This window comes from Labeo rohita, unplaced genomic scaffold (assembly GCF_022985175.1).
Source record: "Labeo rohita strain BAU-BD-2019 unplaced genomic scaffold, IGBB_LRoh.1.0 scaffold_503, whole genome shotgun sequence".
NCBI lineage: Eukaryota > Metazoa > Chordata > Actinopteri > Cypriniformes > Cyprinidae > Labeo > Labeo rohita.
The window spans coordinates 1,140-26,689 of NW_026129424.1; the positions used below are offsets into that span (position 1 = coordinate 1,140).

Consider the following 25,550-nt stretch of genomic DNA (forward strand, 5'->3'; position numbering starts at 1 on the left):
TATTTTGGGACTGTGCTATACTGTAAAAATATTTTGGGTTGATTTTTCTAATTTTGTTAAAAAAATATTTATACTTCCAAACTTCTGTATATCTCCCAAAATTGTGTTTTTTTGTGACCTTAGTATTTTAATGTAGACCCTTTTTTACTTTTTCACATGTAAATTTAAGAAATCTGGAGAAACTCACAGGGTACTGTCAAAAATCTCCAGTAACTTACTGATGACATTACTTTAATGAAGAGTAACTCATCTTTATGTGTTTGTGTGTTTTAGGCGGCGAAGAAGTTAAGCAGCACCACAGGCAGACGGTGTTTGCCGTTTACCATGGATGTACGTCAACCGGAGACAATTTCTGCAGCCGTGGATGAAACCTTGAAGACATTTGGACGTGTTGACATACTTATTAACAGTGAGACTTATGTTTTGAAATTTCCCTAAACTGTGATCAAATTATATCAACTCCTAAACATAAAGAAATCTTGATTCTGTAGATATAATGATGATCAAAGATCAACTAACACCCTCTTATGAAGATCTGATCACTCTTTAATGTCTGATTACACAATATATAAGCACATGTATGACATGTATTTTTATTTAACAGATGCGGCAGGTAATTTCTTGTGTCCAGCTACATCATTGTCTTTTAACGCTTTCAAGACAGTAATGGAGATCGACACCATGGGAACTTTCAACACCAGTAAAGTCATCTATGACAAATGGTTCAAGGTATATAATTTTTATTTCTTAAATATCTCAGTTCTTGGCTTCTTTGCCACATGTTGATGCCTCTCTGTATTAAGCAGTAATTTATAGTAAATGTCTGATAATTTGTGGATTTATTTCTTTTTCTCAGGATCATGGCGGCTCCATTGTCAACATTTCGCCACGCTAGGATACAGAGGTCAGGCTCTCCAGGTACATGCTGGGTCAGCAAAGGCTGCAAATGGTTAGTGTTATTTTATTTTTGGTTGGCATAATTTTGTCTGCTTTATAAAATCATATGATTGTTTTTATAAACATTAAAATATATTATAAGTATTTATATGAGTTACAGCGCTGCATGACAAATGGAAGAAACTTTACATAAGGCAATAATATGCAGATTAATACATTTAAAACTAGTATGAAGACTAGTGTTAGTCACTTGTAAGTTGGATAAAAATGTGGAATTGGATAAGCGTTGAATAAATCATATTGTGGTATTTAAAGATGGAATTATGGAATTTATATATTTATCTTAATTCATGTTTCTGGTTCTATTATGAATTATTTTAACTTGCATATATATATATATATATATATATATATATATATATATATATATATATATATATTTTTTTTTTTTTTTTTTTTGATCCTAAAATGCCAGATACAGTTTATTTCTCTAACTGTGAGGATACAAGATGTTATAAAGGCTGAAAAGACTTTAATTAGGCACAATGAACTACAAAAAAAAAAAAAAAAAAAAAAAAAAACAGTTGCTGTCAGCTGTTTTCCTCTTTTTTTTTTTTTCTTCCTCCGTCGCAGCCAGTGACTTATAAATATAGGTCGCAGCGTCGCAGCAGCTCTTACGTCATCAGCACGTGTGTCGCATGCTGGAATGCAGCTGGAGCATAAGCAACATGGAGCGAGCCAAAGAGTCGGCTGTGTGGAGATACTTCACGCTTGCCGCGCCAACATGTTCGACGGCTGTTTGCAGTGTCTGCAAAGGAAATGTTTCGAGGGGTGGTGGTAAAACTGCAACATTCAATACAACCAATTTAATCAAGCACCTCCAAAAGCACCATGCTAAGGAGCACGCCGAATTCCTGCAGCTCAACAAAACCAAAGGAAAAGGAGACAATACAGCGGCCACAGCCCAGCAACTGACTTTGGCAGATGCACTTCAACGGCGTGAAAAGTTTCCGACGGAAAGCTTGAAAGCCTTGGGAATAACACAGAAAGTTTTAGAGTTCATTGTTTTAGATGCTCAACCGATGTCAGTTGTTGAAGATCAGGGCTTCCGTTGCCTACTGGAATACTTGGAGCCAAGGTACTCTCTTCCATCACGCAAGTATTTTTCAGAGACCGCACTGCCAGAACTGTACAAAAAAGTGTGCGAACACATCTCAAAAGAGATTAAAGATGTAAAGTCAATGAGCTTCACTACAAATATATGGAGCTCTGCTGTGTGTCCAATGTCGCTTTTAAGTTTAACTGTCCATTGGTTGGACGTGAGCTGTACACGGCGCGGTGCAATGCTTCAGGCTAAAAACTTCCATGGTTCACACACCAGCGATACCATTTCGGCTGCAATTAAGGAGATGCTTGACCAATGGCACATTCCTTTGAATAAAGTGCACGTCATACTCAGGGACAACGCAAGTAATATGAAAAGGCCATGGACAACATGGGCGTGCGGAGCTTAGGCTGCTTTGCTCACACATTGCAGCTTGTTGTCAACGAGGGACTACTGTCACAGCGGAGTGTGAGCGATGCCATTGCAATCGGTAGACAAATTGTGGGGCATTTTAAGCATTCTCCACTTGCATATTCATGACTGCAAGATATCCAGCTCCAGATGCAAATGCAACCTAAACGCCTGCAACAAGACGTCAAAACAAGGTGGAATAGCACGTACTTGATGATACAGAGTCTTCTGGAGCAGAAGCGAGTACTCGGAGCTTACATTGCTGACAGTGACCTGCCCAGTACACTGACCGTCAACCAGTGGGCTTTGCTAGAAAAAACGAGCATTGTTCTAGCACCATTTGAAGAGCTAACAAGGAAAGTAAGCTCAGCGACTGCCTCCACCGCCGACGTCATTCCAGCTGTCACCGTCCTCAAACGCATCCTGGCTAAAGAAGGCGATGCAGATACTGGCATCAAAACAATGAAAAAAACCCTTCTTGAAGCTGTCAATAGACGCTTCGACAGTGTGGAGGATGAACCCCTATATGCACTTGCCACCCTGCTGGACCCGAGATATAAAGACAGGTAAGATTGTAAACTGACTAATTAATTACATTAGGTCTTTAATAGATTTTTTTTACTCTCCACAGTAACACTACTACTGTACCGTATTTTCCGCACTACGGCGCATTTAAAAGCCTTTAATTTTCTCAAAAAACGCCTTATAATACTTTCATCAGCCTCACGTTGTAGTGTCAAGTTTTCACATTTAGCCTAACCTATGTTTTATTTCTGTTTCAGATACTTTACAAGTGCACAATCTGCAATGAGTGCAAAAGATGCACTGACAGGGGAACTAGAGGACTTGAGGAGCAGCACAGCTGGAGCATCAGAGGCTGCAGAGCCACAAGAAAAGGCCCCTCGGGTGGAAGCAGCAGCAGCAGCACCAAGTAAGAGCAGCTTTATGCAAGAGTTTGACCAAATTGCGGAGGAGTGTGAAGATCCCAGTGCAGCAAGCAGCTAGAGTCCTGCAGTCCAACTGCATGGATATCTTGCAGAGAAAACCATTGCTACCTCAGACAACCCATACCAGTACTGGGAAGTCAACAAATACCGATTACCTTGTCTTGCTGCCACTGCCACAAAATATCTCTGTGCCCCCTGCACTAGTGTAGAAAGCGAGAGAGTGTTCAGCACAGTTTCCAACATTGTGGATGAAAAGAGAAACAGGCTTACAGCAGAGAGAACAGAAATGCTTGTCTTCATGAGAAAGAATTTACCATTGCTGATTAAGTGAGCATTCACAGGTCACGAGTGGTGTAACACTGCACTACATGTTCACAATGTTAAGTTATTATTTGTATGTGTGACCAAGTTGTTGTTTGACCAAATTTTATTAGTTTATTCTCAGGTTCAACTGCTGTTTTATTTTGAATTCAGGCAGGACTTTGCACGTAAAATGTTTACAATGTTTGGTAACTTGTTTATTTACAATTGTATGTGTGACCAATACACTATTTTGTTTCTACTGCTACATTTTATTTATTTTAATTTATTTTAAGAAGTTTGATTACATTCTATGTTCTTTAAATAACAAATAAATAAGTATTTAATACATTACATCTGTTTTGTCTTTGTTTAGTTAGGAAAGTTTGGTGCCTTTAGTTTCTTCTACATGGTGGAAGGAAGGTGTAAGGTGGAAGGTATGCAGTTTATTATTAATTCAACAATGGTATCGGATCGGTATTGGGTATCGACAGATATACAAAGCCCAGGCATCGGTATCGGTATCGGGACTGAAAAAGTCGGATCGGTGCATCCCTAATTATTAGATTGATCCCAATCCAATAGTGGTGGGCAAATGAGTCTTTCCTCTGATTCAATTTGAGGATTTGTTTTATATCTCCCAAATAACATAATCTTAGTTTTACTTCTATTTAATGCCAATTTATTTACATCAAAGTTAGGAGAAAAGATTTGAAGCATTGAGGGGTCAAAAACAGCACCATCTGGTGGTTTGTAAAAAAGCAGCCACCGCACATCCATATATCAATACATGTTACCTGCATAAATAAAAGCCTAACAGTATGTGTTGAATTTCTGTCTCTGATAAATTCATCTACCTATTAAACTCTGGCATTTAATGCCAGTACGAATTACAATTTGATGAATAATGTACACATATATGAATTGCTTATGGCAGATATTTAATCTTCCTGAAATAATTAGTATTCTTCATATTTCTTGTGTGACGGGTACTTAAAAATATAATTGAATATGTCTGAATAAAAACTTACTAGTAAAGTAAGATCTGGGGGTTCGAAATGGTTCAAACATTCAGACACGTGAAGTGAATCGTTCACGTGATTGGACAGAAAGTGAGGCTTCATTTGTCATCGATCGATACGGGGCTTCATTAGAAATTGTGTCGCATGCGTGATACGCACATCCAATCTTCAGTGTCATTCGTAACATCACTACAATACAATATTTGTAGTATCAGAGAGTCACAACCCTGTTCCTGAAGGCACCTCAACTTTACACATTTTGGATGAATCTCTCTTATCAAACACACTTGATTCAGCTCATCAGGTCATTAGTAGAGCACTCTATGATGTTAGCTCAGTGTGTCACATAAGAAACACCTCAAAATATACAGAAACATGGTAGAGAAACAAAGGCCTACTGTATACAATAAAGTCAATAAAACAAAGACACTGTAAAATACTCACTCAGCCTTTCTAGATGCTTTGATCACTGGCAGCAGCCTCAGGAGACATTCTTCTGATGGATCATATTTCCACAGGTTAAACTCATCCAGCTCTTCTTCTGAGTTCAACAGCACAAACACCAGAGCCGACCACTGAGCAGCAGACAGTTTGACTCCAGAGAGACGACTGTAACCTGTTTTGCTCAGGTATGTTTGGACTTCCTGCTCTAGTGAATGATCATTCAGTTCATTCAGACAGTGGAACAGGTTGATGGATTTCTCTGGAGAGCGATTCTCCCTGATCTTCTGTTTAATGTATTCAGCTGTTTCCTGATTGATATCAGAGCTGCTTACTGTCTTTCTCAGGAGGCCTTGTAAGAGAGTCTGATTAGACTCTAGTGAGAGACCGAGAAGGAACCGGAGGAAAAGATCCCAGTGTCCGTTCTCACTCTGTAAGGCCTTGTCCACTTCTCCCTTCAGTAAACTGGTCATTGGTGACCTGAACTCATTCATCCGTCCTGTGTTTTGTTCAGAAAAGGACAGCAGCTTGAATAAAGCAGCAAGAAACTCCTGAATACTCAGATGAACAAAGCTGTACACCTTCCCCAGCTGCAGTCCAAACTCCTGTCTGAAGATCTGGGTACAAACTCCTGAGTACACTGACACTTCTCTGACATCAATGCCGCTCTCTTTCAGGTCCTCCTCATAGAAGATCAGGTTCCCTTTTTCCAGCTGTTCAAAAGCCAGTTTTCCTAGAGACAGAATAGTCTTTCTAGCCTGATCAGGATCGATTTCATATTTCCCATCATACTTCTGTGTCTTCAGTTTGGTCTGAAAGATCAGGAAGTGTGTGAACATTTGTGTGAGAGTCTTGGGAATCTCTGCACTCTCTGCTTTACCCATCATCCTCTCTAGAACAGTGGCTGAAATCCAGCAGAAGACTGGTATGTGACACATGATGAACAGACTTCTTGATGATCGGATGTGTGTGACGATTCTATCAGCCAGACTCTGATCGTTTATTCTCTTCCTGAAATATTCGTCCTTCTGAGGGTCGTTGAATCCTCGTACCTCTGTGACCTGGTCGACACACTCAGGAGGGATCTGATTGGCTGCTGCTGGTCGAGAGGTGATCCAGAGGAGAGCAGAAGGAAGTAGATTCCCCTTGATGAGGTTGGTCAGCAGCACATCCACTGAGGCTGATTCTGTTACATCAGACAAGCTCCGATTGTTTTGGAAATCTAGACGTAGTCGACACTCATCCAGACCATCAAATATGAACATGACTTTGTAATCATCATAATCTGCTGACTTAAATTCTTTGGTTTCTGGGTGAAGGTGATTTAGAAGTTGCTTAAGATTGAGATTTTTCTGTATCAAATTCAGCTCCCTGAAAGGAAGTGGAAATATGAAATGAACATCCTGATTGGCTTTTCCTTCAGCCCAGTCCAGGATGAACTTCTGCACAGAGACTGTTTTTCCAATTCCAGCGACTCCTTTAGTCAGCACAGTCCTGATGGGTTTGTCTTGTCCAGGTGAGGGTTTAAATATGTCATTGCAGTTGATTGGTGTTTCCTGTGTCTCTGGTCTCCTGGACACTGTCTCAATCTGTCTCAGTTCATGTTCATTATTGATCTCTCCACTCCCTCCCTCTGTGATGTAGAGCTCTGTGTAGATCTCATTCAGACGTGTTGAGTCTCCATGATTGGACATTCCTTCACTGATTCTCTGATATTTGTCCTGTAGTCTGGATTTGAGTTTTTGTTGATACACAGGCATCAGTTCTGAGCAAAGGAAATAATTTTAATAATCAATATTTTAGAAGTTTATTTTAGGTTTGATATGTTAGATGTGTCATGACATTCATCAACATTACTAACTGAAGACAGAAGGTTCACAATAAAAACACAGGCTATAATCTGCTGATCCAGAGCTCTTACTGGTCTCTAGTGTGTTAGCGAGGTCTGTCTGGTTCATCTTCCTCAGGATGATCAGTGTGATCTTCAGAAGCCCCTCTCTGACTCTGTTATGACCCTCATCATCATAATGGTCTCTTTCAGAGCATTCTGGGTAATCTGGACTCAGTTGTCTCTTAAAGCTTTTTAACTCAGAAATTATTTTGTGCTCAATCTCCTGAAATCATAGAGAATATACAAACAATACAGAGAAGATAAACCAAAGAATCAATACACTAGACTCAAGAGTGATTTTTTTGTAGTTTAGTCAAAGGCATGAATACTAACAAATATCACTGAATTATATGAGATCTGCTAATAACTTTGACTGTATGCTCAAACATCAGTGTCTACAGATACTGAGGTTAAAAGAGGGAGTTTGACTGGATTGTCTGTTTGCTAGATTGATGTTCATCTTTGTGCAGCAGTCAGGTTACATATGGATTCATCTTTTTACTTTAGTGGTCATTGATCTGCTTTATAGTGGCCTACAAATGATCTTAAATAGGTAGGAAAGTTAATGTGACTATAGGGACTCCATTTCACAGGGTTACTGTGTTGGGACACACACACACACACACACACACATGTTGGGTTTACATGTTTTATGGGGACATTCCATAGGCGTAATGGTTTTTATACTGTACAAACCATATTTTCTATCACCCTACACCTAAACCTAGCCCTCACAGGAGACTGTGCACACTTTTACTTTCTCAAAAAAACTCATTCTGCATGATTTATAAGCCTGTTTCCTCATGGGGACCTCACAAATGTCCCCACAAGGTCAAAAAATACTGGTATTACTATCCTTGTGGGGACATTTGGTCCCCATAACGCGATGAATACCAGGTGCACACACACACACACACACACACACACACAAAACCAACCTTGAAAATGGAGTCTAAGTTCTTCTTTGCTGTATGTGATTCTGGTCCTTCATGTTTTTGACTGTAGTTAAACAAATATTGAATATTTTTGTAAATATGTTTTAGTGTATTTAATGCACATCAGCAATTAAATTAATATCATGTATTTTACACTGCAAACCAAACATCACCTCAGATCAGCAGATGATTCTCCCAAATTAAAAGCAGGTGGACAATCCATTGACGCGTCACTCTTCATGGACACACAGCTGGGTTCAGGAGATTCATTCTGCAACAGACTAAAATATAACAGCAATAAACTTTTTTTTATGAAAATCTCACACTGCTCTGACAGAAACACCTTTTACTATTTCAGCCTCTTTTAAATGTTCATCTTTCACTTGAGGAGTCTTTTGTGAATTGAGAGTTAAAATATGAAAGTATTCTTTGTATATAAATAAAAGGAATCTGCCACATGTGCCCTTTTCATTCATGCATTATAAAAAATAGACCAATACACACATACAGATGAAGACAGAAACAGAAACATCGGAACAGGAAAGGTGGAATTTGGTGTGTAATTGCTGGACCGGGAAACACCAAGCAGACTTCAAATAACTAGCGGCTATGAAAGCCGACGGTGTTGTCGGCAGCGTTTGGATAAAAAGCTGTACAGCCGACTGCAAACTAACATGTGCATTCTGCGCCTACGTGAAAAGATTTAATGTTAGCTGTCTATATCAGCAGCTTTTAATAGTATGTAATCGTCATTCAAAATGAGAAACCGAAACAAAGAAATGGGAGATAAACGCAGATATATGAAATGTATACAAACCAGCGCTTGCTTACCATTTTGAATATCAGTTATATTGATCACTTTCTTCACTTTAAGTGCTCATTATGATAATATTCGCATAATGGAATGCTTGGGTGAGATCTCCTAACATTAGAGTAGTCTTCTGTTTGTGCCGCCTTACTCGTTTTGAGACGTTCTAATTGTTTTATTTTTTTGTTTTGTATTTAATTTGTTTAAATTATATGTAGCCTGTTTAAGTATTATGTGTTTGTTTAATTAATAAGTTAAAGTTGTTTCATATTGTGTTGCCGCTAGTTGTGGTTTTGTTTAAACGGTTGATGTTTTAAAACGCTAAACTAACCAATGTTGTTGTCACGTGCGGTGCTGTGGTTTAGCGTTACTTAATCTTATTTAAACTCAATCATGTTTAAAGCCTGTTATTCTAGACGTTAATTTTAACGAATATTTAGTCTGAGTACTTGTGTGCATTTTTCACAAGCTCTGAGAGAAAGTAAAAACATAGCGGAATGCGGGTTTAAGAAAACAGTCCCGCGCAGGGCTCTAGTATTAATAAAACTAATAATATCTCACCTGGGCTCAACAGAAGAGTCTTCATCTCTACAGAGATCTGAAAGATCCATCAGTTGTTTTTTCCTCACAGATACATTGATGTGTTCAGGTGAATCTGATTCACCCTCCTGAATCAAACTAAATGAAAATGCTATTGTAGTATGCATTTACTGTTTCTGAACATTTGAAATGTTTGTGACATTTTTAGTTTTCTCACCTCTTGACTGTCATTATCTTTGTTTTATGTTCTTCAGAGAGATTCATTCTGGAGGTCATGGTTTCATCTAAAACAGATACAGATGTTGATCCACAGAGTGAGTTATGAATCATCTCAGCATTTAATTTTCTCAAATCCACCTCTGTCTCATCAGTCAGTCCACAGTAATGACCTGCACACATGAAAAACAATTTCATCCTGACATTATTTACACAGAATCAAATTATTCACAAACAGCATAACAAATTCAGACAAGCACTGTGTTAAAATGAAAGTAAATGTGAAATGAAAAGTAAAATTAATGTAAAAGTAAATCTGACGATTTACAGAATCTGTGTTTTCTCTCCTAATGTCATTAAAACTACTTTCAAATTATTATATGATACTGATTAATGTTGTACTTCACTTTAAACCAGTCAGGATTGATTTTGCCTATTAAAGATGATTGTGAAATTGTGATACTCACTGTGTTTTTGTCTCTTAATGTAGTTTACTTTCTCATATGACAAAACAGATCCTGCTTATAATAGTTTCACTTTCATGCATCACCTGACAAGGAGGAGTTTGAGTCTCTTAATATTATATTTCATTCTTTATTATTTAAAGTTATAACCCCTGAATATACTTTTCTCACAGGTTTACTCTGAGTGTTATTTAACTAAATATTTAAAAGCAGCTCTCTGTAACATATCAAACTATGTCTCTCTGTCAACTTCCTCATCACTTGCTCCCCCTACAGGATATGAGTGCAATATTTTAACAATGTCCAGAATAACAAACATGCTTTAAAACACAGTTACAGCAGACAGAGAAAAAAAAAAGTGAAGGGTCAAAAGCCCAACTACAGCAAACGATTATCTCCACAATGCTGACTTCAAACGCTATTATTTTCAATAAAACTTCAACATCGAAACCTCTGTTAATTCTTAATAATACGTTTTGTATGAAATGAATTAGATCAGAATGGTTTGTAATGAGTGAAGATGTTGAGATCTAGACAGATCTGATGTGTTTAATGTTCTGTTGCTGATGTTTTCTTTGTTTATTTATACAGTGAATGTGTTTGATCATAATAATTTAGGAAACACCTGTAAAATAACACTGTTTTCAGTTTATTTCAGCTTATAATAAAGAGATTTTTAATTGCCAGTCATTTGACCATTAAATATAACCCAGCACTATATGTGAAATATGGACAAACCCAGCAACTGGATTAATTTGACCCAGTTCACTGTTTAACTAAACCTTCTGGGTAGATTTACTGAACTCAACCGTTGTTTAAAAAGGTTGTAAATGAAAAAGCAGAAACATAATTATTAGAGGCATCAGCAATAATCAAAAGGTGAACATTTATTCACAAGCAATTAGAAAAAAAAGAAAAAAAATATATATATATATATATATTTTTTTTTTTTCGACTTGGGGTGTGGTTCCCAGTCTAATGCCCCTACACAATATAAGTCAATTCAAATGGTTAAGGTTTAAAATCGAATACAAACTGTTGTCATAGCCATTTACACATAACCGGTGAACTACTGTATAGGGTTTGTTCCTGTATATGTTGGTTTGTTCAAGTAAACATTGGTCTATATTGGTTTCTTCAAGAATATACTGACTTGTATATATATTGGTTTATTCAAGTATGTATTGGTTTAGATATATCGGTTTCCTTAACTATGTATTGGTTAGTATATATTGGTTTATTCAAGTATATATTGGTGTTTAGATGCATCGGTTTGCTCAGCTATGTATTGGCTCCCACAGTCAAGTGAGCCGCCATCTGCGAACATCTGGTCAAGGCAGCCGCCACCTGGATTTTACTGCGCATCTGTTAGCGGAATTACGGTACAGATACCTGGAGCGGCCAAAAAGCTCACGAAGACATCTATTTCAGCAGTTACTATTTAAATATGCCCAAAAACAAGGGAAAAAAAAAAAACTATTACAAAAATATTAATATTGCACAATATAAAAGGTAAAGTTATATTACAATCAAATATATTTTACTATGGAGTTTTTATCAAGTACTCTCTATTCTTATTCTATCTATTTGTTTTATTTTTTCTTTAATAAGAAAAGAGCCTCCAACATAACATGCATTCTCTATTCTTTGGCTATTCTATGAACTTAATTTATTTTAATTTATTATAAATAATGACCCTATTATGCATTGTAACACATTAATCATTTCCTGCTTTTTCTACAGGCATTATTAAAATTCCTTCAGAGGTGAAATGAAGTTTGGAATAAAATCTTATTCAGGGTGACTGTGACTCTGTGTCAGGTTTTATTAAGTTTTCTTTTACATTTTGTACATTTAAAAATAATTGGCAGAGAGATGTTAAAAAATTCACAGTAAACAAGAAAGCAAGATTGAAACGGAACTTTTTTTTTTTACTGTAAATATCTGTGATTGTGAATACAGTATTTTACAGTACGAAAGAGAAGAAATACACTACCAGTCAAAAGTTTTTGAACAGTAAGATTTTTAATGTTTTTAAATAAGTCTCTTCTGCTCACCAACACTGCATTTATTTGATCCAAAGTACAGTGAAAACAGTATCCTTTTTTTCTTTTTTTTTTACTGTTTAAAATAACTGTTTTATATTTGAATATATTTTAAAATTTAATTTATTCCTGTGATTTGAAAGATGAATGTTTTGCACCATTACTCCAGTCACATGATCCTTCAGAAATCATTGTAATATTTCAGATTTCTTTGATGAATAGAAAGTTCAGAAGAACAGCATTTATCTAAAATATAAATCTTTTGTAACATTATAAACATCTTTATCATCACTTTTGATCAATTTAAAGCATCATTGCTAAATAAAAGTATTCATTTCTTTAATTTCTTTCCCTGGAAAAAAAAATAAATCCTGACTCCAAGCTTTTGATTGGTATACTGTATAATGTTACAAAAGCTGTTTATTTCAGATAAGTGCTGATCTTTATATCTTTCAATTCATCAAAGAATCCTGAAAAAAATGTACTCAACTGTTTTAGATATTTATAATAATAATAAATGTTTCTTGAACAGCATATTATGTAGAATGATTTCTGAAGGATAATGTGACACTAAAGACTGGAGTATTTCTGCTTTTGCTGTATTTGGATAACATAAATGCAGGCTTGGTGAGCAGAAGAGAACAAAACAAAACAGAAAAAAAAAAATATTAAAAATCTTACTGTTCAAAAACTTTTGACTGGTAGTGTATATCAACCATGTGTAGTTGGACAGAAACCAAACATAATTTTGATTATTCCAAGGCCTATTCTAAAGCCATGATTGGTTGGTGTTAAGTAAAGCAATGAGTGTTTGCACAAGTGAGGATTAATGTGAGGCACTGATGAATCAGTGTGGCATTTTGAAAAAGGAAATCAAGATGCTTCCTGTTGGATTTTTGTGCGTTACATAAATACAGAATTGTGTGTTGTGTTTTGCAAAAAGTGTTGTATGAAAATGAATACTGAGTCAAAGTTAGAGAATTTATTTATTTATTTATATTTTTTTTATTTGAATTCATTATTTGTCAGGGACAGTACACAGTAAAAAAAAAAAAAGGCAGGAGACTACCAAAACAAATTATAAAATAAAAACATTGATAAAATACCATGTACAATAAAACAGCTCTTACAGAAAAAGCTGAGCGACCAAAATCAGTAACTCTAAAATTCGCTGCACAATCACCTCTTGATGAGGGTCTAGTATGCTGTATATTTTCAGTACAGGAGAAAACTAATTCTTTCAAGGGTGAAGGAGCAAGATTATTAACAATTTTGTACATAAAACAACAATTAGTGTATAGTTTTGCAGATGTGGTGTGTGGTTCTGGTGTTTGAGTGTCAGGTTTCAGAAAATGTGTGACAAGTAAATATTTTGTGTGTAAGCAGTTAAAAAAGAACTGTAATAACTTGATTAAAAACTGTGATTAATAATTATTCAAGAAGAAACAAATATATATTTTATGAAGGTCGCAATGGTGAAAAATTAAATATAATTTCTTACTCTAAACAAAAAAAGTTTTGATTTTAAAGTAAACAAATTATATAAAACACATTGTTACACATGATGACTTTGTGTAGGTCATCTGTAAATGAGTGTGGCATTTAAATGGCAGTGTTTCCCAATTAAACAACAGAGCTGTTAGTTTTGAATGATGTGTGTCATGTAGATAACTGTTTTGCAATAGCAAACTTTTTTTTTATTACTATTATTATTATTATTATTATTATTATTATTATTTTCATTTTAAGACAATTTTATTTTATTTTTTTTACCCCTTGTTTTGGATTGTATTTGTTATATTTCTGTTGTGATTATTTAATGATTTACTTTTTTTACATTTAATCATTTACTTTGTTTTTTATCTATAAACATGAGAAAATAATGAAGAATGCTGTCTAAAACCTTTAGCTGAGATTAAGTACTGTTTGGGGAAGTTCCTAATAAAGTAACAAAATTTGTTTTTTTATTTTTCCCCAAACTGTAAAACTCAATAAAACCTGACACAGAGTCATGGTAACCCTGAATAAGATTTTTTTTTTTTTGAAAATTGATTTGGCCTCTGAAGGAATTTTAATAATGCCTGTCGAAAAATCAAGAAATGGTCAGTGTTATAATGCAGTGGTTCCCAACCACATCCCTGGAGACCCCCCAACACTGCATGCTTTCCATGTCTCCTTAATTAAACACACCTGATTCAGATCATCAGCTCATTAGTACAGACTAATGAAATAGGTGTGTCAGACAAAGGAGCGATTCAAAATCTGAATAAGAACTTAAGATTACCAAACTTCATTTCACCTCTGAAGGAATTTTAATAATGCCTGTAGAAAAAGCAGGAAATGATTAATGTGTTACAATGCATAATAGGGTCATTATTTATAATAAATTAAAATAAATTAAGTTCATAGAATAGCCAAAGAATAGAGAATGCATGTTATGTTGGAGGCTCTTTTCTTATTAAAGAAAAAATAAAACAAATAGATAAAATAGAATAAGAATAGAGAGTACTTGATAAAAACTCCATAGTAAAATATATTTGATTGTAATATAACTATACCTTTTATATTGTGCAATATTAATATTTTTGTAATAGTTTTTTTTTTTTTTTTTTTTGTTTGTTTGTTTGTTTTTGGGCATATTTAAATAGTAACTGCTGAAATAGATGTCTTCGTGAGCTTTTTGGCAGCTCCAAGTATCTGTACCGTAATTCCGCTAACAGATGTGCAGTAAAATCCAGGTGGCGGCTGCCTTGACCGGGTGTTAGCAGATGGCGGCTCACTTGACCGTGGGAGCCAATACATAGCTGAGCAAACCGTTGCATCTAAACACCAAACTTGAATAAACCAATATATACTAACCAATACAAAGTTGAGGAAACCGATATATCTAAACCAATACATACTTGAATAAACCAATATATATACAAGTCAGTATATTCTTGAAAAAAAAAAACAATATATGCAGACCAATATATATTTGAGGAAACCATTGCATATTTGAGGAGCCCAATGTTTACTTGACCAAACCAATGTATACAGGAACAAACCCATGCACATGTGATCAGACCGATGTATCTAAACCAATATATGTCTGATTATACCAATGTATTATAAACAAATGCATTTATCATTAAACCATACATTCAGCCAGTGAACCAATCCATATTCACACAATACACATTACACATTATGGCCCTGTCCCAAATCACACCCTAAAACTTCTCAGTCAACCTCTTTACACCACGTATATCCTTGACAATCTTGGTTCATCTTTCTGTTAGGGAACGTAAAAATTTGGTTTGTACAAGGTTTGTACATCTTTTTAAAAAAAAAAAAAAAAGAAAGAGAAAAACCTTTTTTTAACATCAGTTTTTCTTTTCGTCACAGTGTCTAAGTTGTTTACGTGAAGCATTGTAAAAACGTGTAGCGCCCCCTACCCTCTTCTCTGAATGAGCGCTGCACCCAGGTTCAAATCAGGGATGGGCGATACCTCGTATTTTATTTTCGATCCGATACCGATATTTTCAAGCCAAGTATGGGCAATATTAATACCGATACCGATACCTCTAAACTAAACTGATCTTTTAAATTATTTAAAGAATAAAATCAGTAATTATACTTACTTAACATTATATTTGAAAGTCATGTGTTTTAAACATTTCATCAGCTTTTTTTTTTTTTTTTTTGATAACACTGATTTTACTGGGCAGTAACCTCAAAGGTGCACCTTTCTTTACCCCTAAAAGCCAGGGAGCATGCTAGTACCATACGAGTACACACACATTAAGGGCAGATAAGGTACAAAGGTTACATAAGTACTAAAATGTATAATAATAATAATAATTAGTAGTAGTATTATTAGTATTAGTATACATTTTAGTACTTATGTAACCTTTTTTATTACCATGGTTTTTGCTACAAATATTATGGTTGAAATAATGTTCCTGTAGTGTTAACCATGGTAAAAGGATGCAAGCCAAAAGAGAGAGTGTTAACCATGGTAAATTTGTTGTTACTGCAGTTTTACTACAAATACTGTGGCTACTGTTGCAAACTGTGTTCTTTTTTTTCTTTTTTTTTTTTTTTTTTTTTGTGTAAAAAGCTGCCAGGCTGTTGTACCCCTAAAGGTCAAACTTTAGCACAAATTGTTTCTTACAGACAGCAAATACAGAATATAACAACCAATTTTTACTTTTAACTTTTAACAACCAGTTTAAATAAATTTACTTACACAAACTAGCCTAATTAAAATAAATATTTCACGTACACTATACTGTTCAAAAGTTTGAGGTCAGTACGATTTTGTAATGTGTCTTTAACCATGCTAACAAAGGCTGCACTTATTTGAACAACAACAACAACAAAAAAATCAGTAAAAACAGCAAGACTGGGAAAATGAATAATTAAAATAACTATTTTTTATTGTAATATATCTTGAAAAAAAAAGCATCTGTGATCAAAGCTGAATTATTTTAACATCATTACTCCAGTCTTGAGTGTCACATGATCCTTCAGAAATCATTCTAATATACTTTGCTTCTCATCATTTTTTTTAAATAATGCTTCATTATTTCAATGCCATGAGAACAAGAGGAAGAAACATCATTTCTGGTTATTATCAATGTTAAATGAAGCGTCAGCAGCGAACACTATCTGTGATCGATTGGTTCTGTCTTACAGCTTTTGCATGAGCAGGAGAAATAGTTCTATCCTACACAATATTTCGCTAATAGTCTATTGTTCATCTTAGAGGCTTATTTTATGAACCAATCTTCTTGTAAAATAAATAAAATTAATGGTTAAAAATGCACTTTAGAATCGATATTTTTATGTGAGGATCGATCCTTTCGATACAACGTCAGTATCGAAAGTATCGATATTTTAGGATCGATCCGCCCATCCCTAGTTCAAATGATTTGTGTCTCAACGCAATTAACCTCCTTCCCTTTCCCCCTCTGAACACTTTACGTAAGCAATATATTATGTGGTGGTAGTTCGAGTAAATTGGTAATGTAAATCACCAGTGGCAAGTTCTCAACAATTACTGAATGATTTATTTACCAAAGGAAAATGAAATTAAAGAGCAAAATGCAGTAAATGGATTAAACGAAGTACAACAATGTACGCTGATTCTTCCCTTTCACTCAAATCACTTTTTGATGTTTTCAGATCGGAGGTTTCACTAACTTACACTCAAATTAACAATAGACTAACAATAATACTTACTTGGTGTCAGTAAGGAAGAATAATACCCTTCACTTGTGGATATTGCACTACATCAGCAGCCAGAAGGCAAACACTCAATAGAAATTAAATGAACAAATCAAATAACAAATGTGTAATGTGGACCCACACACTTACTTTCAGTTTCAATAACCCCCACCAGTTTCAGGCCTGTATCGTCGCTTGAGAACGGTGTGGCCGTTTAAACCAACAAATGGCCTCTTCGCTCCAAAGAGCTAAAAAACAAGAGTACCTGCGGTCCGACCGTGTCAACGCCTGTGTGGTTCATCCACCAGCACGAATCTCTGTATGTGTCCGTCGTGTGACCCGCGGCGACTGAATGACGACGAATCCCGCGGTGGAATCTAAACCGTAACGAACACAAATCCGCTCTGTACTGTTCGTCAGAGCAAACAAATGTCGCAAAATGAAAGAAACGGTTCTTTAACACTTTCTATGGTCGTCTGATACAAGATCTAGCCAGTTAAGCAGCGGTTATTTCGTATTTCTTTCGGAAACACTCTAGACAGAAAACTGCGACATGACTTCCAATCCGCCTCTCTCCTTCTCCTTCTTTCCGCTCCCCACCCTTTGCCAGTCTGAATTCTCAGTGTCTGCACATGGGCGGGAGTAGACAAAATACTGACCAATAACAAACAGAGGAACATACATGCTGGTCAAATACACTTTCTGAACAAGTAATCAGTGTAACAGTATTACAGACAAAATGCTACCTAATGATATGACTACACAGCATTTATGATCTCTACATATTCAGAAGTATACATTTAGGAGATTAATAACCTAGCCAGGCTACAAACACAACATTTTAATCGGTGTTTTCTGAGCTTCCAATGATATTGTGTAGCTAATATATTAAGTTTTGTCACGGCTGTCAGTGTAGTTGCACATTGTTGTAACTTTCCCAACACACTTTCCCATAACACAACATTGATTTAAAAACTTGCCATAACATTACATAATTGTATTCTTATGGATTGACAAAGAACAGCTGTCAGTAGTTGGGTAAATGTGCTTTTTATTTAAGTAAATACTTAAAAAATCTATTTGTTGCTTAAAAAGTTTTTTTCCTATTTAATTCAATTCAAGTTTATTTGTATAGCGCTTTTCATGATACAAATCATTGCAAAACAGCTCTACAGAAAATTAAAGTTTCTACAGTATATTTAGTAATGGCTTACTAGTGCTGACTATGTCAAGTTGATGTACATATGGCAGAGATGAATGGTTAAAATCAGTTACTGACATAATCAAACGGATAATGAACACTATTAACAGTAATTAATTATATGTTGCAATCAACTTATAGCAAAATTCAGTAGAGCTGTATGTTGTTTCTGGGTTTGCACCTCTAAGGGTTTGGCATCATCTCTTCTTAGGTGTTCTGGATCCAGACTGAAGCTTGTGTCAATCCCGTGTCAGAAACAGAGGCACAAATAGGGACATAATTAGCGTAGCTGCTGTTCAAGCAAGCAAAAATGATTTGTTTAACCCAAGCTAAAGTATAATAATGTGCATATGATCAGATATAACTGCAGTACAAGATTATGAGATGCACTATTTGAATGTTTGGCTAAAGAAATGAGTCTTTAATCTAGATTTAAACAGAGAGAGTGTGTCTGAACCCCGAACATTATCAGGAAGGCTGTTCCAGAGTTTGGGAGCCAAATGTAAAAAGCTCTACCTCCTTTAGTGGACTTTGCTATCCTAGGTACTACCAACAGTCCAGAGTTTTGTGACCTTAGGGAGCGTGATGGATTGTAGTGTGGTAGAAGACTAGTTAGGTACGCAGAGGCTAAACCGTTAAGGGCCTTATAGGTAAGATGTAATATTTTGTAGCCAGTGCGGAGACTGTAAAATTGGGGTAATATGATCATATTTTCTTGACCTGGTAAGGACTCCAGCAGCTGCATTTTGGACAACCTGTAGCTTGTTAACTGAAGATGCAGGACAACCACCATTTACTATTCTACTATTCTATTCGTTGAACTTATTGAAGACCCTGTCTGTGTACAAATAAAATAAAGAAACTAAATAAATAATTTATGTAGACTGTTTTATTAATTTAAAAAGACAAATATCAAAAATGTTAAAGTAATATTAAATAAATAAATAAATAAAAAAGTAATTAACACTAAAGCATTTATTTTGTGATGCGCATGAACACATTTTGTTATTTTATTCTGGGGGAAAAACATTTTCATGAATTGTCCAGTAGATGACTGCAGTGATTCACACATGCTACTCATACAGAGTAGTGATTCACAAGCAGAGGGAATCAAGATAATTATTAATAATAATAATAATAATAATAATAATAATAATACAAATTTAGAATTATTTAAAAAAATATAATTAAACATATATATATATATATATATCTCACTGATCCCAAACTTTCTTTTTAGGCAGCAGTGTATGTATATATATATATATATATATATATATACACTGCTGCCTAAAAAGAAAGTTTGGGATCAGTGAGATTTTTAATGGTTTTTAAAGACGTTTCTATGCTAATCAAGCCTGCATTTATTTAATCAAAAATAAAATAAACAAACAAACAAAAAAAAAAAAAAACAGTAATATTGTGCAATAATATTTATATTATTAAAGTATTAAAAAGAGATGGAATAGATTTACTTTACATTAGAAAATGCTTATTTCTGAATAAATGCTGTTCTTTTAAACTTGTTATTCATCAAAGAAACCTGAAAAAAAAAAAATCCGGCAGCACAACTGTTTCCATCATTGATCATTCTAATAATAAATCAGCATATTATAATGATTTCTGAAGGATCATGTGACACCTACAGTTTTTCTCAATCGATTTGACACATTTCTCAACATTTCCACAGTGTTGTACTATGATTGTTAATAGTACAGATTTTTAGTCCTCCTGGGACAACTTCTATCATTTACTGTAAATGTCCACTACAAACATGTTTCTAAATTAAAGTTTAAGATCATTCAGGTGGACAATCAAGATTATTTTGAATGGAAGAGGATCATTATTGACATACTGGTCCAGAACAATATCACCAGCCACAAAGGAAGAGGCCTGTAGAGATGTTGAGACAGGAGTTTATCAAGCATGGATTCAAACTTCTTATATTTTATCTCCTATGATGCAAGTGCAGCAAATATTAAGTGTAGATAAAACGCAATGAAATTCTCTTCCAGATGTAAATAACAAAGCAAGATCAATAATTCAGGATAATTCATATATACAGCAAACACACATGTGTTAGGCTATTAAAACACTATATTTTCAAAAAGTCATATATGCTGTTAAAGACTGATCTGTAGTTATCAGAAAAGTTTGTTTGCAGTTTTTGATGCTAAATGTGGCACAAACAGATTTTAGGTTTAAAGGGGCATTTAGTTTTTCTTATGGGTGATAGCAGGTGTTGGATAACAATTTGTATTTCATTTAGATTTGCACAATATATATAAAACAAAACTCCCTGTTGAAGAATTTCAATAAACATGTATTTTCATTAGCATATTTGTGCATCTACAGCTGAATGTGTTTTATAATCAATAGAGAACAGAACTTAAACAAACATTTGATGTTAAAATTTACTTCTGATAAATGCATTACTAAAAAAAATTCCAGTGCTTCATTTTGCACAAAAGTTGAACTGTTTGGTTAAGATCATTTTGTGTTTAGATGTCTGTGCTAATTGTTTTGAGAACAAGTACATTGCATTGGAGAAAAGTGCCAAATCGATTGAGAAAAACTGTAAGACTGGAGTAACAGCTGATGAAAATTCAGCTTTGCATCACAGGAATAAATTATATTTTACAGTATATCAAAATAAAAAACATAATTTTATATTGTAATAACATTGTAATATTTGTAATATTACTGTTTTCTTTTTTCTGTATTTTGGATCAAATAAATGCAGTCTTGGTGAGCGTAAGAGACTTCTTTAATATATACAGTGCCCTCCACTAATATTGGCACCCTTCGTAAATATGAGCAAAGGTGGCTGTGGAAATAAATCTGCATTGTTTTTCCTTTTAATCTTTTATTCCAAAAATTTACAAAATTCTAACCTATCATTGAAGTAAAACATTGGAAAGCAGGGAGAAAATCTCTCTATGAAATAAATGTTTTTCTGTAGTTCATGTTGACCACAATTATTGGCACCCAATTATTGCAACGTCCTTTATTCAAGATAACAGCTCTGAGTTTTCTCCTTTAATGCCTGAAGAGTTTGGAGAACACCTGCCAAGAGATCAGAGACCGTTCCTTCATACAGAAACTCTTCAGATCCTTCAGTTTCCCAGCTCCATGCTGGTGCTGCTTCTCTTCAGTTCACCTCATGCATTTTCTATAGGGTTCAGGTCAGGGAACTGAGACAGCCATGGCAGCAGCCTCATTTTATGCTCACTGACACATTTTGTGTTGATTTCGATGTTTGATTTGGATCACTGTCCTGATGGAAGATCCAACCACAGCTCATTATAGAACTTCTAACAGATGCAGTCAAATTTAGATTTTTTATCTGTTGGTATTTGCTAGAATCCATGATGCCAATATAGCAGTATATTTAACCGTGGGCATGGGATACTTTTTGTACCAAACCTATCTTGAGTGTTTGCTGCCAGAAAGCTCTTTTTATTAGTTTCATCTGACCACAGAAGCCAGTCCCGTTTGAAGTTCAAGTCGTGTCTGACAACTGAATATGCTGGAGTTTGTTTTTGAAAGAGCAAGGAGGATTTTAAAATCTTTATCTTAAAACCCTCCTGAACAACATGTGGTGATGTAGGGGATGTTTGAATTTTTTTTTAGTCGTTTGACGCCAACTAATTTCTGCAATTCTCCAGCTCCAGCTGGATTGAGCTGGTCCATAAAATATTGGCACCCCTGCATTAGTCAGATAATAAATGCACTACTTCTCCCAGAAACATGTTGTAATTATAAATTATTTGCATTGAGACACTCTGCACAGATCTCAAAAAATGTACTAAACAAAATTGACGTTCTCAACTTAATATTTGGTAGCACATCCTTTGTAAAAAAAAAATAAATAAATAATAATAATAATAATAACTGAAATCAATCACTTCCTGTAACCATCAGTTGGTTTCTTGCAGCTCTCTACTGGAATTTTGGACCACTCTTCTTTTGCCAACTCCTCCAGGTCTTTCAGATTTAAAGGGTTTCTTCTCCCAACTGCTGTTTTGAGATTTCTAGACAGTTGCTTTATGGGATTTTGATCTGGACTCATTTCTGGCCACTTAAACCTTCCAGTGCTTTGTCTTCAACCATTTTTTGGTAGCAAATTCTGTAGTGAATTCTGCATGTGGTGTTCCCCTACATCATCCAGGGATATTAGATGCGGTGCCATGGGCTGGAAATTACATGGAGACAGAAACATTAAGTTGTCTGGAGATGAACTTGTAGCTTTGAGACTGTTCATGCTTTTCCACATTTTTTTCTTCTCAAATCTTCAGACAATATTTCACTCTTCTTTCTTTTCTCCATACTCAGTTTTTACATTTTAACTGTTTGCAAGTGTGATTTCTATATTGCCAGTACCTATGCATTGATACAGGTAGCTTAATTACAAATTAAAGTAGCATCACATGCTTGAAATATAATTATTTCTGAAGATTCTGAAAAGCTGCCAATAATTTTGTCCAGTCCATTTTTGGAGTCTGTACAGAATGTCTTAGATTTGGCTTTTTTTTCTCTGCTTTTTTGTGTTATTCCAATGCAAACAATTTGTAATGCCAATCTGAAAAGTAGTGCATTTATTATCTGATAGAAATGCAGGGATGCCAATATTGTAATTTTTGTCTGTGACTGTATTTCCACTATGTTAAAAATACATTACAAAGTGCATTTTTTCCCTGTTTATATGGACATTCCAGCTGTAATCTTTTATTCCACAGAAACCAAGGCATATGCCTTCACCTAAAAAGCCACAAAAGAGTAAGTGCATGTAGATGCAAGGATTGATGCTTCTATCAATGTGTAAAAAAACTTTCTATGGTTTACCCCTGTTTATTTCCTGTAGTTCCATTGTTTATGTTTTGTAACTACAAATAATACAGATAATTACCCTTGTGGGGACAACGTATAAAATACAGCTGGTTTAATATCAAATTTTACAAAAATGCATTGCCAAGCAGAAGAGAAAGCAGCAGTGTAGTATTTTCAGTCAGAGGTGGACCGTAGTGAAGTATTTTTATTTCACTCAAGTATATTTAAAAAGTATCTGTAGTTTATCAGTGTTTATCTTTGCTAAACTTTACTTCACTACATGCCAAAGCATACTGCACTACATTTCATATTTTTTTTTTTTTTATTTACTATACTTGAGGACATTAAAAATGTAGTATTTTCTTGTACTCAAGTACATATTTAAATTATTTTTACTTGTGTAATTCTTGTGTAAAAAGCACACTATTATGCTTTGGAATGTTTCTAAAGGTTTTCTGAAGGAAAACACAAATAAAGTACTGACACTTGAAAAGTACTTTTACAGCTGAGCAAAAATACTTCACTACTGTCTGTGTCTGATTTTAAGTTCAGTTCCGTGGTACAAGTTAAACCTGGTTCAGCTTGTAATTAGTGATAAACATCACTTGTCATCCTCGCAGGTCTGCTCACTGCTGAAGTCTTCAGAGTTGTGTGTATTTTATTCCTACTCAAAGAAGTGAAACATGTTTTTGATGTTTACAGATTGCTCCTACCACACTCATCTAGAGGCTTTCCCCATCAGGAGTGTAGTAAGAGAAAGAGTGAGAAAGGTTAGGCAGTCATAAAAGAAATGCATCGTGTAGACAGTGTGCAAAGTGTAACATATGATTTGGAAACTTACTTGTGTGTTGGCAAAACATACAATACATAGTAGAACTGTTTGTTAGATACTTTGTATGTGTTTAGTCTTTTTGAATTACAGATTAGGAAGGAGTTTGTATTGAAGAAATCATGATCACATACCTTATGCTGAGACTGGAATAACAATGACCTTCATTTTTGTTTTTTGTTTTTTCAGATGGAACAAGCAGAAATATTGCCTGATAACCCTGTCATATGGTATGTATTCTTCTGTTTTTTCTGCTTTATCAACTAATGTAGGCATTATTAAATAACTTTATCTTTGTTCATCTTTTTTATTTGTTCTTGTTTTTCCTACATTCATTTAATATTAATCTGTTTTGGTTCACAAATGGTGGTGCTCCATCGCACGTCCTGATTTTGCTGAGTTTGATGTGCTCCTGGGTCAACATATTTTGTTATTATTTTAATCCAAAACTTTTGTCTTGACCCTATCTCTACACCTAGACCTACCCTTACCCATGAGTAATAAAATCAGGCATGATTAGATTTGACACTTGTACAAGCACCAAACACTGATTGTAATCCTAAACTTCACAAAAACTATAAACAGTTGTTTCAAATCTCATTGGTTAATCACTGTGTTGTCTCAGGGTCAACAAAGATGTTGACCTAGAAATACTTCAAACTCAGTAATATCAGGTTCTGCGTGGAGGCATAGATGGAAAATTACACTGTTATGCTTATAAAAGACATGTTCTGTAATGATGTGTGCTTCACACTTGTTAAAATGTTTGTTTATTGGAAACACCCAGTAAATAAAAAATAAATAAATCCCTTCTGTTTTTAGTGGCAAGGAGTGGGCCCATTCCTGGCAGCCAAAGGATTCTGTTCAGATGAATGTGAAGAAATAAAATGTAGAATTTAACTACATTTTGGTTTCTGCCTGTTTATTACTGTTTATTACATTGTTGCCTGTTTATTACAAGGTGTAAATCCCCAATAAATCTGACACATAGAGTTTAGTCTCAAGTAGGATTAAATAGAAATGTAATTAATCCAACTCAATTTTATTTTCAGATGTTATTTGGAAAGCATGTTTTATATTTCATGTTTATACATTGTACTGTATGTTGTTTTTCATTTCAGTTGAAATATAACTTTCATTTCATGTTCTGTTGTCACAGACCACTGTTAAGACATGCCATCCCCTCTTCATTAAGGGCTTTCAATTTGGAAGCCCTCCATCCCCTCTTCATGTCTCCGATGTCTTTGCTGCTGTCCACTGGGAGTCCCCACATGTGCCTTTTCCCTGTGTCTATGACACACATACAGTAAAAACACAACAATCAAATAAAACAAATGGTGTTATACAATATATAGCATTTAGTTTCTCAATTTGATTTTGGAGTAGTTGGTACGCAGAGGTAGTTGAAGTGGGAAGGAAATCATGGTCACACTTATATAGTTATATTTAAAACTTAC

The 25,550-nt window shown here is 34.8% G+C and overlaps 2 protein-coding genes and 1 pseudogene across 8 annotated transcripts; 2 read left to right on the forward strand and 1 right to left on the reverse strand.

The window, feature by feature from the left end:
* Positions 1-273: 273 nt before the first annotated feature.
* On the forward strand, positions 274-1,717 carry LOC127160951 (peroxisomal 2,4-dienoyl-CoA reductase [(3E)-enoyl-CoA-producing]-like; annotated as a pseudogene).
* A 690-nt stretch (positions 1,718-2,407) lies between these two features.
* Positions 2,408-3,632, forward strand: LOC127160954 (zinc finger BED domain-containing protein 4). Its single transcript, XM_051103596.1, has 2 exons — positions 2,408-2,979; positions 3,196-3,632. The coding sequence occupies exons 1-2, from the start codon at positions 2,564-2,566 to the stop codon at positions 3,416-3,418; spliced, it is 639 nt and encodes a 212-aa protein (XP_050959553.1). The 5' UTR covers positions 2,408-2,563; the 3' UTR covers positions 3,419-3,632.
* Positions 3,633-4,891: 1,259 nt separating this feature from the next.
* LOC127160953 (NLR family CARD domain-containing protein 3) lies at positions 4,892-17,833 on the reverse strand. 7 transcript variants are annotated; one of them, XM_051103595.1, is made up of 7 exons: positions 17,384-17,439; positions 9,515-9,581; positions 9,319-9,435; positions 8,123-8,230; positions 7,953-8,019; positions 7,045-7,237; positions 4,892-6,888 (listed from the first exon to the last, which is right to left on the reverse strand). In XM_051103595.1, exons 2-7 carry the CDS (start codon positions 9,571-9,573, stop codon positions 5,123-5,125), a joined length of 2,310 nt encoding a protein of 769 aa, XP_050959552.1. In that variant the 5' UTR covers positions 9,574-9,581; positions 17,384-17,439; the 3' UTR covers positions 4,892-5,122. The 7 variants fall into 7 exon arrangements, with proteins under 7 accessions (XP_050959552.1, XP_050959551.1, XP_050959547.1 ...); XM_051103594.1 differs by having other exon boundaries at positions 4,893-6,888; positions 9,319-9,425; positions 9,515-9,686; positions 17,384-17,833; XM_051103590.1 differs by having other exon boundaries at positions 4,893-6,888; positions 7,953-8,013; positions 9,515-9,686; positions 17,384-17,833.
* Between the last annotated feature and the right edge of the window lie 7,717 nt (positions 17,834-25,550).